The 17562-nt window shown below is 38.7% G+C and overlaps 1 protein-coding gene across 3 annotated transcripts in view; it reads right to left on the bottom strand.

The window, feature by feature from the left end:
• glt1d1 (glycosyltransferase 1 domain containing 1) overlaps positions 1–17421 on the bottom strand; it is a 43605-nt gene extending 26184 nt beyond the window's left edge. Inside the window, exons 1-6 of one of the 3 annotated variants that reach the window (XM_008113642.3) lie at positions 17174–17421; positions 10908–11056; positions 8492–8597; positions 7309–7360; positions 6463–6499; positions 4673–4729 (exon numbers count right to left, since the gene is read on the bottom strand). In XM_008113642.3, the coding sequence (XP_008111849.2) occupies positions 4673–4729; positions 6463–6499; positions 7309–7360; positions 8492–8597; positions 10908–11056; positions 17174–17196 (424 nt within the window). In that variant the 5' untranslated portion in view covers positions 17197–17421. Of the gene's footprint in view, positions 1–4672; positions 4730–6462; positions 6500–7308; positions 7361–8491; positions 8598–10907; positions 11057–14412; positions 14649–17173 lie in introns of those variants that run through there. The other 2 variants (XM_003222755.4, XM_008113643.3) reach the window with 2 other exon arrangements.
• Between the last annotated feature and the right edge of the window lie 141 nt (positions 17422–17562).

The following is a 17562-nucleotide window of genomic DNA, read 5'->3' as shown; positions in this document are numbered from 1 at the left end:
TGAAAGTAAAGTAATATTTTCGAAGGACTGGAAACCATTGATTGTCTTTTTAATGCAATCTGATGATTTTTGTGAGTATGAGACTAGATGATGTGAAATTTTAGATAGAGATGGGAACGTAGAAGACTTTTAAAAATATAACTACATAAAAAACAGCTGGAAGACACCTTGTTTGTTGTAATGTTTGTTACAGTAGAGTCTCACTTATCCAAGCTAAACGGGCCGGCAGAACCTTGGATAAGCGAATATCTTGGATAATAAGGAGGGATTAAGGAAAAGCCTATTCAAATTAGGTTATGATTTTATAAATTAGGCACCAAAACATCATGTGATACAACAAATTTGACAGAAAAAGCAGTTCAATACGCAGTAATGTTATGTTGTAATGATTGTATTTACGAGTTTAGCACCAAAATATCACAATGTATTGAAAACATTGACTACAAAAATGTCTTGGATAATCCAGAACCTCGAATAAGCGAGTCTTGGATAAGTGAGACTCTACTGTATATATTTAAATCTGTAAGGTTTCCCCTGACGTTAAGTCCAGTCATGTCTGACTCTGAGGGTTGGTGCTCATCTCCATTTCTAAGCTGAAGAGCCAGCGTTGTCTGTAGACACCTCCAAAGTCATGTGGCCAGCATGACTGCATGGAGCGCCGTTACCTTCCCGCCGAAACGGTACCTATTGATCTACTCACATTTGCATGTTTTCAAACTGCTAGGTTGGCAGGAGCTGGAGCTGGTAATTGTGGCAAGTTGTATCCTTCTTTGTTTTTTCTTATTATTATGTATCTACTTAGTATTGTAGTGGGTTGTTTTTGTTGATATTGTTGAGTCAATGAATCAATGCAGACAAATTCAATTGGTTTAGAAAGCACGCATTTGTCCTATCATCCGGCAATGCTGAGAATGCAATCTGAGACAACAAGATCGCCAACAAGCCTTCAATTCCATGCTGTTGTCTTCAGAAGTATCCCAGAAAATTGGTGCCCTTATTACAGGTTCCCATATTAGGTCTGAAACATTTCGGAACATCCTCCTGCCCAACCTTTCACTGCTTCTGAAGCTGTGCCTACGCTCAAGCCTGATGGCAGGGGTTACCTTTCTGATCCCAGCTTTCCATTCCCTTTGAACCATCGGGCTTTTTTTATTCCCTCTTGAAGAACGCTCCGCTTTCATCTCTCCTCTAAACATTTCAAAGTGCTAACTGATCTCCTACAAAAAGCAAAAGCGGGGCACCGCACTGAGATTTCACCCCTCAGCCCACAACGGTTGTTTTATGTTCGGGTGTTTTGAGTCTTGGAAAGATTCCCCAGCACCAAAATAAAGTCTTTTGATCACTTTCCATAAGAACTCAAAAAACTTAGGTTCTTCCTTCAGGTCTTGGAAGAGTTGTACTTTCATGGATTGTTGGGCCCTTCGGATTCTACTGTACAGGGCGGCTTGAAATGTTGTAATTTGAGTATCCCTTATCCAAAATGCTTAGGACTAGAAGAGTTTTGGATTTTGGAATCTGTATTTGCATGTACACGCATGCTTGGAGCTGGGAACCAGGTTTAAACATGACATTAATGTATGTGTCATACACACTTTAAGAAAAGATAGGTTCCCAAGGGCTTGAACAAGAGTCCACTAATGGAATACAGTAGAGTCTCACTTATCCAACATAAACGGGCCGGCAGAATGTTGGATAAGCGAATATGTTGGATAGTAAGGAAGCATTAAGGAAAAGCCTATTAAACATCAAATTAGGTTATGATTTTACAAATGAAGCACTAAAACATCATGTTAGACAACAAATTTGGCAGAAGAAGTAGTTCAATACGCAGTAATGCTATGTAGTAATTACTGTATTTATGAATTTAGCACCAAAATATCACGATATATTGAAAACATTGACTACAAAAATGCGTTGGATAATCCAGAACGTTGGATAAGCGAGTGTTGGATAAGTGAGACTCTACTGTATCTGTATTTGCATGTACACGCATGCTTGGAGCTGGGAACCAGGTTTAAACATGACATTAATGTATGTGTCATACACACTTGAAGAAAAAATGGGTTCCCAAGGGCTTGAACTAACAAGTGTCCACTAATGGAATAATAACAATGGAATAAATATCATTAAACATTGTATTAGGAGGGTTATCCAGAAAGTAGATTACGTTTTGGAATTAAAAATGAGCAAAGTATAGGAGAAAACATTTACCATATGCAGTTGAAAGCCACACCCAAATACTACTTCTCAACATAGTCACCATTCAAATCTAGGCACTTATCATAGCAATGAATGAGCTTGGCAACTCCTTCCCCACAAAACTCTGCCACTTGCGTCCTCAACCAGCCGGTCATCTCTTTCCGCAGCTGCACATCGTCACCAAAATGCTGCGTTGAGGACGCAAGTGGCAGAGTTTTGTGGGGAAGGAGTTGCCAAGCTCATTCATCGCTATGAGAAGTGCCTAGATTTGAATGGCGACTATGTTGAGAAGTGGTATTTGGGTTTGGCTTTCAACTCTTCTTAAACACATTCTTAAACTCTTCTTAAACACATTTTTTCCATTGTTTATTAATCAACTATAAGACTATACAGAAGACTGACAGTCTGAACTACCTCCACCAGGAGTATACAAAAATACTAATGGGACTTAAATACTGTATATACGAGTGAAGACAAAAACTCTTGACTATATGTATAATCTCTGTTAAAAATGCACTATTGCATATTGTACCATTATATATCCTTGTTCAGCTATTCATTTCTAGATTAAATTGTCTTATATGTTTTAGTAATGTATAACACTATTGTGTATAACAGTTGATTACTTGTTGTTTTGCTTTTTGGTATTTGTTATAGATATCTGTGCCTCTTGGATGGCATTGAATTTTGCCTTTAGTATGTTGTAAACCACTTTGAGTTCCCCCAGGGGTGAGAAAAGCAGTGTATAAATACAATAAATAAATAATAAGTAAATAAAACAAATCGAGCATCAACCCCCAAAGTTGGACATGACTAAACTTAATATAGGATTCAAGACTACTAATAGGATTCAGGTCTACAACTGCATCATTCCAGTCTCTTCTCTACCACCCTTTAATCTCTATTTATCCGCTGCCAGTTCCTTTTATCATGCAGAAAAACCAGATGTAAGATGTAGCCAGATGTAGGATCCAGGATATGTCTGCATATTCTGATGGTGGCGGTGCATTTCTTTAAATGCTATGCTATTTCTGAAATTTCTTGTTTCCAGATAAAAAGCAAGCCGTTGCCTCCTCTCCTTTCCTCATGACACTGCATTTGGTTTGATTAAGAGGGAGAAAATCAATTTTTGCCATAACTAGAAACAAAAATTCAAAAGAGACCATCTCTGTTTAGCTTTTAATTTGGGCTCTGAAAGAGGAGTCTGTGTTATGATGTTTAAGTGAATGTTACGGACATTAATTGTGAAAACTTCCCAAAAAGGAAGGGAGGGTTCAACTAGAAGTCTGAAAGGATAATTCAAAAATGGATATTACAGTTAACATGGATATTATTGCAGAACCAAATCTAAATTCTGTTGCCTGGCACTCCCTGCAACCACATTAAGAATCCCCTTGTCCTGTCAAAGAGCCTTAGTTTGGTTTTCCCAATATAATGATGATATTATTTATTATTATTATTATTATTATTATTATTATTATTATTATTATTATTATTATTATTATTATGTGTACCAGACACTTGGGAAATGTCCAACGTGTGATCCAATACAACAGCCAACAGAGTGTCTGCTGTGGACTCATCTTGTTGTGTTTCAAATAAATAATAATAATAATAATAATAATAATGACAACAACAACAACAACAACAACAAGTGTCCCAGACACTTGGGAAATGTCCAACGTGTGATCCAATACAACAGCCAGCAGAGTGTCTGCTGTAGACTCATCTTGTTGTGTTTCAAATAATAATAATAATAATAATAATAATAATAATAATAATAATAATAGTCCTAAACACAGTCCTAAACACTTGAGAAGTGTTTGACTTGTGAATTTGTGACACGAAATCCAACATGTATATCTTGTTTGCTGTGTCATACTGTGTCTTTGTGTCAATAATAATAATAATAATAATAAACTTTATTTATAACCCACTTCCATCTCCTTGAGGGAACTCAGAGCTGTTCACATGGGGACCAAGCCCGATCAAAGGATAAAACAATACGACAGCATATATAATTAAAACAATAACAGTAAAATAACATTCATAAAATACACAGCGAACATCATGACTATCAAGACTATCAAGACATGGGAAGTCTTTGAAAATACTCTCGTTCTCAAAACTTTCACACAGCCATATAACCCAGAACATCAAGGCAGAAAAATCCCACAATCTCTGCTTTGAACTGTGTTATCTGAGTCCACACTGCCATATATTAAAGCAGAAAATGTGGGATTTTATTCAGATGTGTGGAAGAGGCCTAAGTTTTGCAATATGTAAACATTTGCACCATACATTCCCTGCAGCTCATAATGATGGGCATTTCTCTAGTCGTACCAGATCCACCTTTTTGTAGTTGTCTCTCGGTGAACAGAAACCAGGACAGAAATGTGTGAATGGCAAACATTTTCTTGAGAAATTCCACAAATATTTTGTATATTTTGTAGGTTGGCATGCGTGCTTTTACCTGCACTCTGCAAACATTTCTCCCAGTTAAAAGAAACGTTGGGGGTAGTCACGATTCCTTTAAAAAAACACCAAAATTAGTATTGTTATTAATGAGAAAGTAACACTGAAACAATATTACCATCCCCACCACATTCAAAAACTATATAATGTTCATGCAGGGCTGGGGAACATGTGTATTCCTGTGGATCATAACAATGGGTATTTCTCTAGTTGCTTGACTGCAAGACCCATCATCCCTAGGCAAGATAAGCCATGATAAAAGATCATGACAGATACAGTCTAATGTCCTTGCATGAAATCGGGATTGGGGAACGTGCAGTTCTCACATTATCCTTCATAACTGGCTATGATGGCTATTGCTGACGGCATATCAAAAGGGACATACTTTATACACCCCATATTCCATAATCTGAGAAAAACTATCCATATTACTAATTTTTTTGGAGTGGAGATCATTCAAAGGACTGGTGCAAATCTCACCTGCCAGGATAGACAACCTATTGTTCTCCAGATGTTGTTGGATTTCAAAATATGTCCAACACATATTTGGTGAATCATAGAATCATAGAATAGTAGAGTTGGAAGAGACCACACAGTCCAACCCCCTGCTAAGAAGCAGGAAATCGCATTCAAAGCACCCCCGACAGATGGCCATCCAGCCTCTGCTTAAAAGCCTCCAAAGAAGGAGCCTCCACCACGGCCCATTTGGTGCCTCAAATGTTAGCCCTGTTTCTGGGTATATTGAACTGGCTGATTCCAAAAATGGTGCCAGTTTCCCACTATCAGCTCTAGTTTCTGAGATACAGAACATATGGCATCTACCAGTCACTCTCTGGTCGCCCATAGAAAACCATGATAAAGCTATCTGAGAAACTTGGGCTGATGCAGTCTATCCAATGCCATTTTTTGAATCAGTGTCCCAGTTAGCTTCAACCATACTTGATTACATGGAATAAAGATAATTTGACACAAAACATTTCCAGCTCTCATTCTGGCCAATAATAATAACAAAGTTCTGGAACACAACACACCAGACATCACAGTTGTGGAAAAGAAAAAGGTTTGGATCATTGATGTCGCCATCCCAGGTGACAGTCGCATTGACAAAAAACAACAGGAAAAACTCAGCCGCTATCAGGACCTCAAGATTGAACTTCAAAGACTCTGGCAGAAACCAGTGCAGGTGGTCCCGGTGGTGATTGGCACACTGGGTGCCGTGCCAAAAGATCTCAGTCAGCATTTGGAAACAATAGACATTGACAAAATTATGATCTGCCAACTGCAAAAGGCCACCCGACTGGGATCTGCACGCATCATCCGAAAATACATCACACAGTCCTAGATACTTGGGAAGTGTTCGACTTGTGATTTTGTGATACGAAATCCAGCATCTCTATTTTGTTTGCTGTGTCATAATAAAATAATAATAATAAAAACTGCAAAAGGCCACCCGACTGGGATCTGCATGCATCATCCGAAAATACATCACACAGTCCTAGACACTTGGGAAGTGTTTGACTTGTGATTTTGTGATAGGAAATCCAGCATATCTATCTTGTTTGCTGTATCATACAATAAAATAATAATAATAATAATAATAATAATAATAATGTGTATCCTGTTTTATCTCTCTAAAAGGAGACTCATAGTGACCAAGAGACCTAACTTTGTCTACTCCAGAATCTTAGCTACCCTCTTTGTTATGATTTTTTTTTTTAAAAAAAGTCATGTGCCACAATGCTCTCTCAAAGTTTAAATTGTCACTGAAGAAACAGGAAACTTCATTACCTTGAGGCTGGACATATATTTTGTTTCTGGCGTGAGGCTTGAAAATGAAGATATTAGGGGGGAAACAACAATAACAGTCAATTTAATTGTGCACAGCAAGGGGAAATCAGGATTAAACATTGTGCAGAGGGAGATAAGAAACTAGGCTGTAAGATGTAAACTTCTGTAAAACGCTCTTCACCTTTTATTTCAGCCCCCCAACACGAATCAACTGGAACCACTTGCTTTGTGGTTGCAGGAAAAGGAGACTCCACATGAACATTAGGAAGAACTTCCTGACCATAAGAAGAGCTGTTAAACAGTCGAACTCTCTGCCTCAGAGTCTGGTGGAGGCTTTTTCCTTGAAGGCTTTTAAGCAGAGGTTGAATGGCCATCTGCTGGGGTGTTTTATTTATTTATTTATTTATTTGCTACATTTATATGCTGCCCTTCTCACCCCGAAAGGGACTCAGAGCGGCTTACAAATTAAATTTACATACAATATTATATTATTAGCATAGTGCAATACTGGCAATAAATTACTATATTGCACCATATCAATATATTGTAATATTATTAGTAATATTACATGTCAAATATAATACATAATTAATATTATTATATTGTATTATTAGTATTATATCGTATTACAATATAATATTATGAATTTTGATTATGCTTTTCCTGCATGGCAGAATGGGTTTGGACTGGATGGCCCAGGCTGGTTGGGGGAGTCTCAGAGTTGCACCAAAAAAAGTAAATTTTCCAAGTGTAATTGATAATAAATAATAATAAGAAAAACAATTCACTATAATCTTATGGTACACTGCTTCAGACAGGACTACCATAAGCACTGGTGCTACATACCCAGTTTGATATGGCTCTTTCTCTCATTGCCTCAGTGAAAGACACGACAAACCTATTGGCAATGAAAAGAAGGGGTCTGTATCATACATGTCATATTTACTCAAAAGTCTTTTACAGGATTTGGTAGAACAAATCTGTGTTTTGATAGGACATTCTCTTCAGCACTTTCAATTGGTTTTTTTTTTATGCGGGGTAGAGAGGGGAAATCAAAAAGACCACTGAGAGATCATTTTTGTTAAATACAGAAGATCCCACATGTAATTTTCACAAAAGACCATTGTTTGTGATTCTGGGGAAGATGCTGCCAGGTAGTGTTGACAACAAAGGCCAAGAGGGACCAAGGGATTGACTTTGTAGCATGGAACTTGCTAGCATTTTTCTCAAGTTGAAAAGTATTAATAATAGCCTTTTCAGTGGCTATTTCAACACTGGAATTTCCTCTCAAAGAAGGGTAGGCTGCCCCCTTTCTGCAATGGACTTTTAAACAACTGACTAGAAGCTGTGGAAAGGCCATTTAAGAGGCAGTGCGGTCCATTTTTATGAATTTTTAATTCAATCACACTTTCAAATTATAAATAAATAGCAAAAAGAAAGGTCCCTGTCAAAAGGAAAAGCAAATAATTGTCAGTCGTCTCATATCTTTGGCCCCACTGGCCTAACTACGCAAAGATGTCGAGAAACTTTCTTGAAAGCAATTGAGCAGCTTGTGGCACAGCACGTCGTCTCAGATTCAGTTATGGAAAGCATGGGTGTTTCAACCAGGTCTGCATTACTAAACGGGCATACAAAGCCCAGACCTAGGACTTGTAATATTTATAACATAGCTCTCATTCCATCTAATTATTCTTTCCCCAAAACATTTGAAGCTGACAGTACTCATCTCAGTGGCCAGGGTTACAGCCTGCTTCTGCTTTGATTTGTAGAACAGGACAAATTTACTAAATGGTCAGATGAGATTCCCGGCAATTCTCAAGAGTGGCAGTGGCAACTAATGGCTTCTAAGTCAGCAAACAGAGAGTCTGCTCCAGGGTCTCCATTGAGTCCTATCCACAATAAGGCATGGACAAGAATGTACTATGAGTAGTTCCGTTTAAATTAGGGCTAAAACATACCACTCTGATGACAGGAATTACCAGCTGCCACTACTGGGGTGAGGGAGAAAATGCGGAAACTGCTATTCTACCTGGCTTCGTTTAGCACTGCCTCCATAACCCGGACCTTCTCTTCACATTTGGCGTCTTCATTGATGTCCGTACCTCCAAAGATGACACCAAAAGGAATTCTGCTGCCTGCAAGACACAGAAATGTAACTAGCAACTGTCAACATAGCATTGATATCCCTAATTAAAAGCTGCATCTATTGTCCTAAGTCTCTTTGGATGCAGAAGGTTTTCAACATCCGTTAAAAATTGCAATCACATACTAGCTTGGAGGTAAAGGTTTCCTCCTGACATTAAGTCCAGTCGTGTCCGACTCTGGGGGTTGGTGCTCATCCCCATTTTTAAGCCAAGAGCCAGCGTTGTCCATAGACACCTCCAAGGTCATGTGGCCACTGGCATGACTGCATGGAACGCCGTTACCTTCCCGCTGGAGCAGTACCTATTGATCTACTCACATTTGCATGTTTTCGAACTGCTAGGTTGGCAGGAGCTGGGGCTAACAGCGGGTGCTCACTCCGCTCCCTGGATTCGAACCTGCAACCTTTTGGTCCACAAGTTCAGCAGCTCAGCTACGCCACCAGGGTAGGAACCACAAAACTCCATGGGATTTACTTATGAATAAAAAATAGTCAGCACTGTACTGAAAGAAGACAGTAGTTTCCTCCTCCTGGCAAAACTATACTGACTCCTGTCATGCTTGGAACAACCCTATAAGGTAGATCTGTATGGTGGAGGCAAAGGAATACAGTTTGCATAAACCATATGTATCAAACTCAAGACCCATGAGCCAAATCATGTCGTTTTATGTGGCCCTCCAGATGCTGGACTACAACTCCTATATTCCTCATCATTAGACCCCATGAATCAACCTGAGGGGAGTTGTGATAAAGTGACATCTGGATAGTTGCAATTTGTTCTGTTCAGTCAAGAGAGTGGGATTTGGATTGAGATTCAAGGCTTGCGGGTATAATGTCTGATGTTAAAATGCTCTTTAACCTTTTCCCAACCTCAAAGCCACAGGGGCTGTTGGGTTGCCATTCCCACCATCCCCACACCACGTGGCAGATAATCAAAAGTGATGAGCGTTGTTGTTCAACAACATCTGGGGATAGTACACTAAAGTATACCAATCACTATGTTAAAAAATATATATAGTTGGCCTTCCATGTATTCATTGGCCTCTGAAAACAACCATGACGCTGATGAAAATGAGTTTGACACCCTTGGCTTAAACTATTCATAAAGGAAGTGAAGAATGACCTGTGTTGTTTGAGAGTAAAAGTCCTTTGATCTGACTCAGAAATTAAATCCCACTGATTTCAATTGGATTTCCTCCCAAATAAGTATGTGTAGAAGTGTAGTTATTATAATAGCCACGGCAGTAAGCAGTGAAAGTAGTTTCCTAATCCCAACCAAAAATAGCCCCACCTCACCAGTCAAACCTGTTCCATGTTCTTGGGTGTCTTCCTGTTCACACAGAGAAGGACACTTAACTTTTCCAGACCAGTACTTTTCACAGCCAATGGCAGGGCGTGATAACTGGCACTCCTTTCTTAGAACCAATCACACTAAGCAAGACATCACTGAAAAGGTATGTGTGCGTGCTGAGGAAGAACAATTAACTGGACAGTTTTATACCTCATTAAGCTAACAAATGGCAACGGTGATGGCCAGTAATTTAGCAACATCGCTGCTTTTAAATTATGGATTAGAGTTGCTTGTTACAATGAATCCGGTAACTGTCAGAAAGTGGTCGGAGCTGCTGAACTCTAGCACAAAATGAAATACATGTTACTTATTAACACAGTGAAATAAGACATAGCCAGGTAATATTCTCCAATCCATCCCCACTCTATATGAGTGATTTAATGCATAAATAAATGAATACATTTTCAAAGCTTTGCTTGTTACAATGCTGATTTTATTCTTTCAGCTATGGAGAATGTGTTACCCCTCCAGGCAATGTTGGGTTATAACTTCCATCAGTTCTAGCTCTAGCCAGCACATTATGCTAGATTATGACTGCTGCTATCCACCAACATTCCTGCACAACCACTTTAAAAGCAGCCCTCCCAGCACCAACTTTTATCATATCCCACTGGCAGAGTTTGTCATGCTGGCTGGGGAAGGTGGATGTTTTAATCTAACACAACTAGAGGGCTGTGTGTTGGACAAAGCTAGTGTAAACAGGACCAGACAAGCTACACAAACAGTGTGCTGTGGATCAAACTGCAATGTATACTTGCTCTTTGCGCTGCCGGTCTGTGTTTTGGAATTTGCTTTTCATTAGTTTGGAATGTTTCAATTAGCAAGAGGCTAAGACTCCATGCTCCTTTCCTTGGGCTCACATACAACTGTGCAAAGTAATCTGAGAGTACACGTTGAAAAACATGATTCTGGTTTTTCTGAGATAAAGAAACACAACACAAAACTTAGTACCTTGCAGCAGCCTGCCTGCTTTATAAAGGTGAATGGCCAGAGCTGCATCAAAGTTCTCCGAGGAGATGAGCTTTGAGACGACCAACGAGGACTCACAGCTAAATGAATCCTTGAGGAAACACACGTGGCCGGCAGCTTCCAGATGATCCCTTTGGGCACAGGAAGAGATTTTAAAAAATAAAATGGAAAAAGATTAATATCTGTTGGACGGTGTCTACAATGTTATGTTTAACGACGGTGGTGTCTCCTTCTCTGGAGGTTTCTAAACAGAGGCTGAATGGCTATCTGTCGGGGGTGCTTTGATTGTGCTTTTCCTGGACTGAAGGAGGTGGTGGTGTTATAATGAAGATTCAATTAATCCCAAACAGAAAGCAAGTAAAGTTTATTTTTCCCTCCATCTGTTGCCCTTTGTATATAATAGTTTTGCACATTTAGTCTTTAGTATTTGGAAATTAATATTTTATAAGCAACTAAACTTCCTGATTGTGAAAGCTGTTCAACAGTGGAACTGTCTGCCTCAGAGTCCGATGGAGGTTTTTAAGCAGGGACTGGATGGCCATCTATTGGGGGTGCTTTGATTGTGCTGTTTGATGTTTTGCTTATTTCATGTTTGATATAATAGGTTGAATCTCCTAATTTAATTTTAGTTGTTAAGTTACAATTTGCTTATATACGCTGAGTTGTCAACTTGCGCAATTTATGTGTTTATTGCTTGTAATGCTCTGGCACTGAATGTATGCCTTTTATGATTGGAATCTGCTCTGAGTCCCCTTCAGGGAGAATAAAAATAAAGTTTTCAGAATTTTTTTTTTTTTCCTGGATGGCAGGGAGTTTAGACTAGGTAGCCCATGTGGTCTCTTCCAACTCTACAATTCTAAAAGGAATCCTTAAATGTACCCCTGTGAATAAATAGTTGGCTACAAAGTATTTAATGCAGTAAATACTTGCAGGAAGTATTTTAAATAGCCTGGTTACAAAGTATTTAATGCAGTAAATACTTTCAGAAATTGTTTTAAGTAGCCTGGTTACAAAGTATTTACAACATTGAAGTAACTATTTTGATATTCTGAGTCCACACATTGATATTCTGTTGCCCCTTCCACACGGCTGTATAAAATCCCACAATATCTGCTTTGAACTGGGTTAGCTGAGGGTCCTTCCCAACAGCCACAGAACCCAGAATATCAAGGCAAGATCTGCTTTGAATTGTTTTTTTTTGTTTTTTTCCGTGCCAGGAGCGACTTGAGAAACTGCAAGTCGCTTCTGGTGCGAGAGAATTGGCCGTCTGCAAGGACGTTGCCCAGGGGACATTGCCTGGATGTTTTGATGTTTTTACCATCCTTGTGGGAGGCTTCGCTCACGGGGAGCTGGAGCTGATAGAGGGAGCTCATCCACGCTCTCCCAAGGTTGGATTTGAACCAGCAACCTTCAGGTCAGTGATCCAACCTTCAAGTCAGCAGTTCGGTCAGCACAAGGGGGCTCCTTGAACTGGATTATCTGAGTCCACACTGCCATATATCCCAGTTCAAAGCAGATAATATGGGATTTTATTAAGCTGTGTGGAAGAGGCTGGAGTTTAATGGAGGTGTTTAAGCAGAGGCTGGATGGCCATCTGCCGGTGATGCTTGGATTGTGCTTTTCTTACATGGCAGAAGGGGGCTGGACTGGATGGCCTTAGGGGTCTCCTCAAACTCTAGGATTCTGTGATGGGAATGGGGAGATTGAGCCCTGTCCACACAGCCACAGAACCCAGAATATCAAGGCAGAATAACCCACAATGTCTGCTTTGAACTGGGATATCTAAGTCCACACTGCCATATATTAATAATATTATGATGTAATGCAATGTAATAATAATAATACACTATTGTAATTGTATATTTATATTACATGTAATATTACTAATAATATTGCAATACAGTCGTGCAGTAAAATATAATAATATATAATGCTTATATTGTGCTATACTAAAAATATAATTTACTGTATATACAGTAGAGTCTCTCTTATCCAAACTTCGCTTATCCAAGCTTCTGGATTATCCAAGCCATTTTTGTAGTCATTTTTTCAATATATTGTGATATTTTGGTGCTAAATTCGTAAATACAGTAATTACAACATAACATTATTGCGTATTGAACTACTTTTTCTGTCAAATTTGTTCTTTAACATGATGTTTTTGGTGCTTAATTTGTAAAATCATAACCTAATTTGATGTTTAATAGGCTTTTCCTTCATCCCTCCTTATTATCCAAGATATTCGCTTATCCAAGCTTCTGCCCGTTTAGCTTGGATAAGTGAGACTCTACTGTACATATAATATTGATAACAATATTATAATGTAATACAATATAATAATAATACACCATTATAATTGTATATTTATATTACATGTAATAATTGCAAATTATATTGCAATACGGTCGCACAGTACAATATAGTAATATATAATGCTTATATTGTGCTATACTAATAATATAATTTATAGTATATACAGTACATATAATATTGATAACAATATTATAATGTAATACAATATAATAATAATACACTATTATAACTGTATATTAATATTGCATGTAACATTACTAATAATATTGCAATATAGTCATATAGTAGAATATAATAATATATAATGCTTATATTGTGCTATACTAATAATATAATTTTTTGTATATACATATAATATTGATAATAATATTATAAAGTAATACAATATAAAAATAATACATTGTTGTAATTGTATATTAATATTGCATGTAATATTACTAATAATATTGCAATAGGGTCGTATCGTACAATATAATCTATATATATAAAAGGGTAATGAAATTTCGGCCTAGGACAAAACAACAAAACTACACATCCCAGAAACACTAAACTTGGCATCACAACCCCTCGTCCATGCCTCTACGTTCATACAACAAAAAGAAAAGAAAAATGAAGTCCTAATTAGAGGGAGAGGAATAATTGTTTTTATCCAATTGCTGCCAGTTAGAAGGCTAAGCTCCGCCCACTTGGTCTCCTAGCAACCCACTCAGCCCAGGAGACAGGCAGAGTTAGGCCTCACTTAGGCCTCTTCCACACTGCCTATAAAATACAAATTATCTGATTTGAACTGGATTATATGGCAGTGTAGACTCAAGGCCCTTCCACACAGCTATATAACCCATTTATAATGGACTTAATGTAACGTAAAACCTTTACCCTTTACCTTAACTACCACCAATTCCTTAATACTTTATTTCCCATTCTACCATACTTCACCACAGCAACGCGTGGCCGGGCACAGCTAGTAATATATAATGCTTATATTGTGCTATACTAATAATATAATATATTGTATGTATATATAACTTGTAAACCTCCCTGAGTCCCCTTTGGGGTGAGAAGGGCGGGATATAAATATCACTAATAAATAAATATATATATTTCAGTTCAAAGCAGATCGTGTGGGGTTTTATTCAGCTGTGTGGACAGGGCCTTGAGCCAGGAAGGCACTTACTGGATCCTCTGGGCTGTGGTGCCATTCCCGGTCCGGGCTCGCAAACTGGCCAGGAGCAACACACGCATGTTTCCGTTCTCACAAACCCTTGCCCTACTTCCGGCGGCGTCGCCTAGTCTTCTTTCCCCACTTTCAGCGGCGCCGGAAGCCACCTGTCGGCTCAAAGGGTTGTGGGTAGGGCGCCGCGCCTGCTGCCATGGCAACCAAGGACGCTGCCGTCCTTCTCGTCAGCCTCTTCCCCCTGGAAACAAAGCCCAGGGAAGGCCGTTCCGTTTCCGGCTCCAACCAACCAACAGCCCTATATCCCAGAACAGGGGTCCCCAAACTAAGGCCCGGGGGCCGGATGCGGCCCTTCAAGGTCATTTACCTGGCCCCCGCCCTCAGTTTTATAATATAATATTTTTGTATTAGTTTTAATGTTATAATATATTGTATATACATATAATATTGATAATAATATTATGTTATACAATATAATACAAATAATAATACCATATAATAATATTAATCATATGCTATATATTACATAACATATAATAGTATAGTGGTATAGTTCAATATAGAATTATATAATGCTAATATTGTGCTATGCTAATAATATAATATATTATATGTACATATACCTGCTCTGAGTCCCCTTCGGGATGAGAAGGGTGGGATATAAATGTAGTAAATAAATGCAGTAAATAAATAATTAATTTTAGACTTAGGCTCGGCCAAAGTCTGAAATGACTTGAAGGCACACAACAACAACAATCCTAATTAACTTGACTATTTTATTGGCCAGTGGCAGACCCACACTTTCCATTGAAATCCTGATAGGTTTATGTTGGTTAAAATTGTTTTCATTTTTAAATATTGCATTGTTCTTTCGTTGTTGTTGTTGTTGTTTCACTACAAATAAGACATGTGCAGTATGCATAGGAATTTGCATTTTTTTTAAATGATAATTCGGCCCCACAACAGTCTGAAGGATTGTGGACCGGCCCTCTGCTTCAAAAGTTTGAGGACCCCTGTCCCAGAATATCCAGGCAAAAAATCCCACAATATCTGCTTTGAACTGGGTTATCTGAATCCATACTCAGGCAATGCGGGATTTTATTTAGTTGGACAAAAGGCCCTTCCACACTAGAATATCAAGGCAGAATAACTCACAATATCTGCCTTGAACTGGATTATCTGAGTCCACACTGCCATAGCAGATAATGTGGGATTTTATTCCGCTGTGTGGAAAGGGCCAGAGATTGCAGGAGGAAGCACAATAATATAACAATCCGATACTTGGTTGGACTGTTTATCCCAGATTATTATCTGGCAGTGTAGACTCTATATATAATCCAGTTTAAACCAGAAAACCTGGGATCAAATGCTGGAATACAGGGCCTGTCTGGAAGGGCAATGACAATCTGACACTTGACTGGATAACAACTACAAAAAAGCGGTAATTCTAATTGTCACAGTAATACATAAATACATTGAGTTCAAAGTCCACACACACAAGCGAACCCAAAAAGTGGTTATTCTGAGCAATCCAAATTCAATGTGTTTTCAAAGGCTTTCATGGCCGGGATCACAGGGTTGTTGTATGTTTTCTGGGCTGTATGGCCATGTTTTAGAAGTATTCTCGCCTGACGTTTCACCCACATCTATGGCAGGCATCCTCAGAGGTTGAGAGGTATGGATAAACTAAGTAAGGAAAGGAAAGAATATATATCTGTATAGAGTCCAGGGTGTGGCAAGAGTCCTTTGTCACTGGGAAGCCAGCATTAATGTTTCACTTAATCACCCTAATTAGCATTGGAAAGGTTTTTGTCTCTTGCCTGGGGGCATCCTTTGTTCAGTCATTAGCTGTCCTGTGCCCTCAGAGTTATGTCAAATTAGGTTATGATTTTACAAATTAAGCACCAAAACATCATGTTATACAACAAATTTGACAGAAAAAGTAGTTCAATATGCAGTAATGCTATGTAGTAATTACTGTATTTAGCACCAAAATATCACGAAGTATTGAAAACATTGACTACAAAAATGTGTTGGATAATCCAGAACGTTGGATAAGCAAATGTTGGATAAGCGAGACTCTACTGTACTTGTAAGCCGCCCTGAGTCCCCTTCGGGGTGAGAAGGGTGGGATATAAATGTCACAAATAAATAAACAAATAGTACAATATAATAAATATATAATGCTTATATTGTGCTATACTAATCTATATATATAAAAGAGTGATGGCATCAGGGCAGCGGACAAAACAACAAAACTACAGGCCCCCCAACCTCGAAATTTGACAACACAACCCATCATCCATGCCTCTAGGTTGATACAACAAAAAGAAAAGAACAATAAAGTCCTAATTAGAGAAAGAGGAATAATTGCTTTTATCCAATTGCTGCCAGTTGGAAGGCTAAGCTCCTCCAACTTGGTCTCCTAGCAACCCAATAAAAAATAATAAAAAACACTAAAAATGAATACAATAAAATACTATAATAACAGAAAATAACTAAAAATAATACAAGAAAATAATAAAATATAATAAATAAAAATATAACTTACAATAAAATTAATAAAAAATTGCAAATAAAAATTACACAACAATTTTTAACCAATACCACCACCACTTTGCCACAGCAACGCGTGGCCGGGCACAGCTAGTAATATAATATATTGTATGTAAATATAACTTGTAAGCCGCCCTGAGTCCCCTTCGGGGCGAGAAGGGCAGGATAGAAATGTCGCAAATAAATAAATAATAAAATACTGTACCACTTTTTTTTTGCTGTGGTCATGCAGTCAAGGGTCAGATTGTCATGAAGCAACCACGGGCCCTTCCAGACAGGCCCTGTATCCGAGCATCTGATCCCAGGTTTTCTGCTTTAAACTGTATTTTATATAGAGTCTACACTGGGAAATAATCTGGGATAAATAATCTGGGAAATAGAGCCAGCCTGCCTGGAAGGGCCCTATGTTTATTCCTGTGTTTTCTGTCACAACGACCAGGCCGGTTGCAAAGTTGTTGTTGCAGCCTTTTGGCCCCTGGCCCCCTCCTTACCCAGCCCCCCCCCCCTCCCGCAAAGGCGCTCTCTCGCAGCTGTTCACCACGTGAGACCTGGACCTGGCTTGACGGACGCGCCGGAGCGGCCAATCAACGGGCC

Source organism: Anolis carolinensis, chromosome X (assembly GCF_035594765.1).
Source record: "Anolis carolinensis isolate JA03-04 chromosome X, rAnoCar3.1.pri, whole genome shotgun sequence".
NCBI lineage: Eukaryota > Metazoa > Chordata > Lepidosauria > Squamata > Dactyloidae > Anolis > Anolis carolinensis.
Note: the sequence above shows the minus strand (reverse complement) of the source record. Positions and strands in the feature narration are given on the sequence as shown.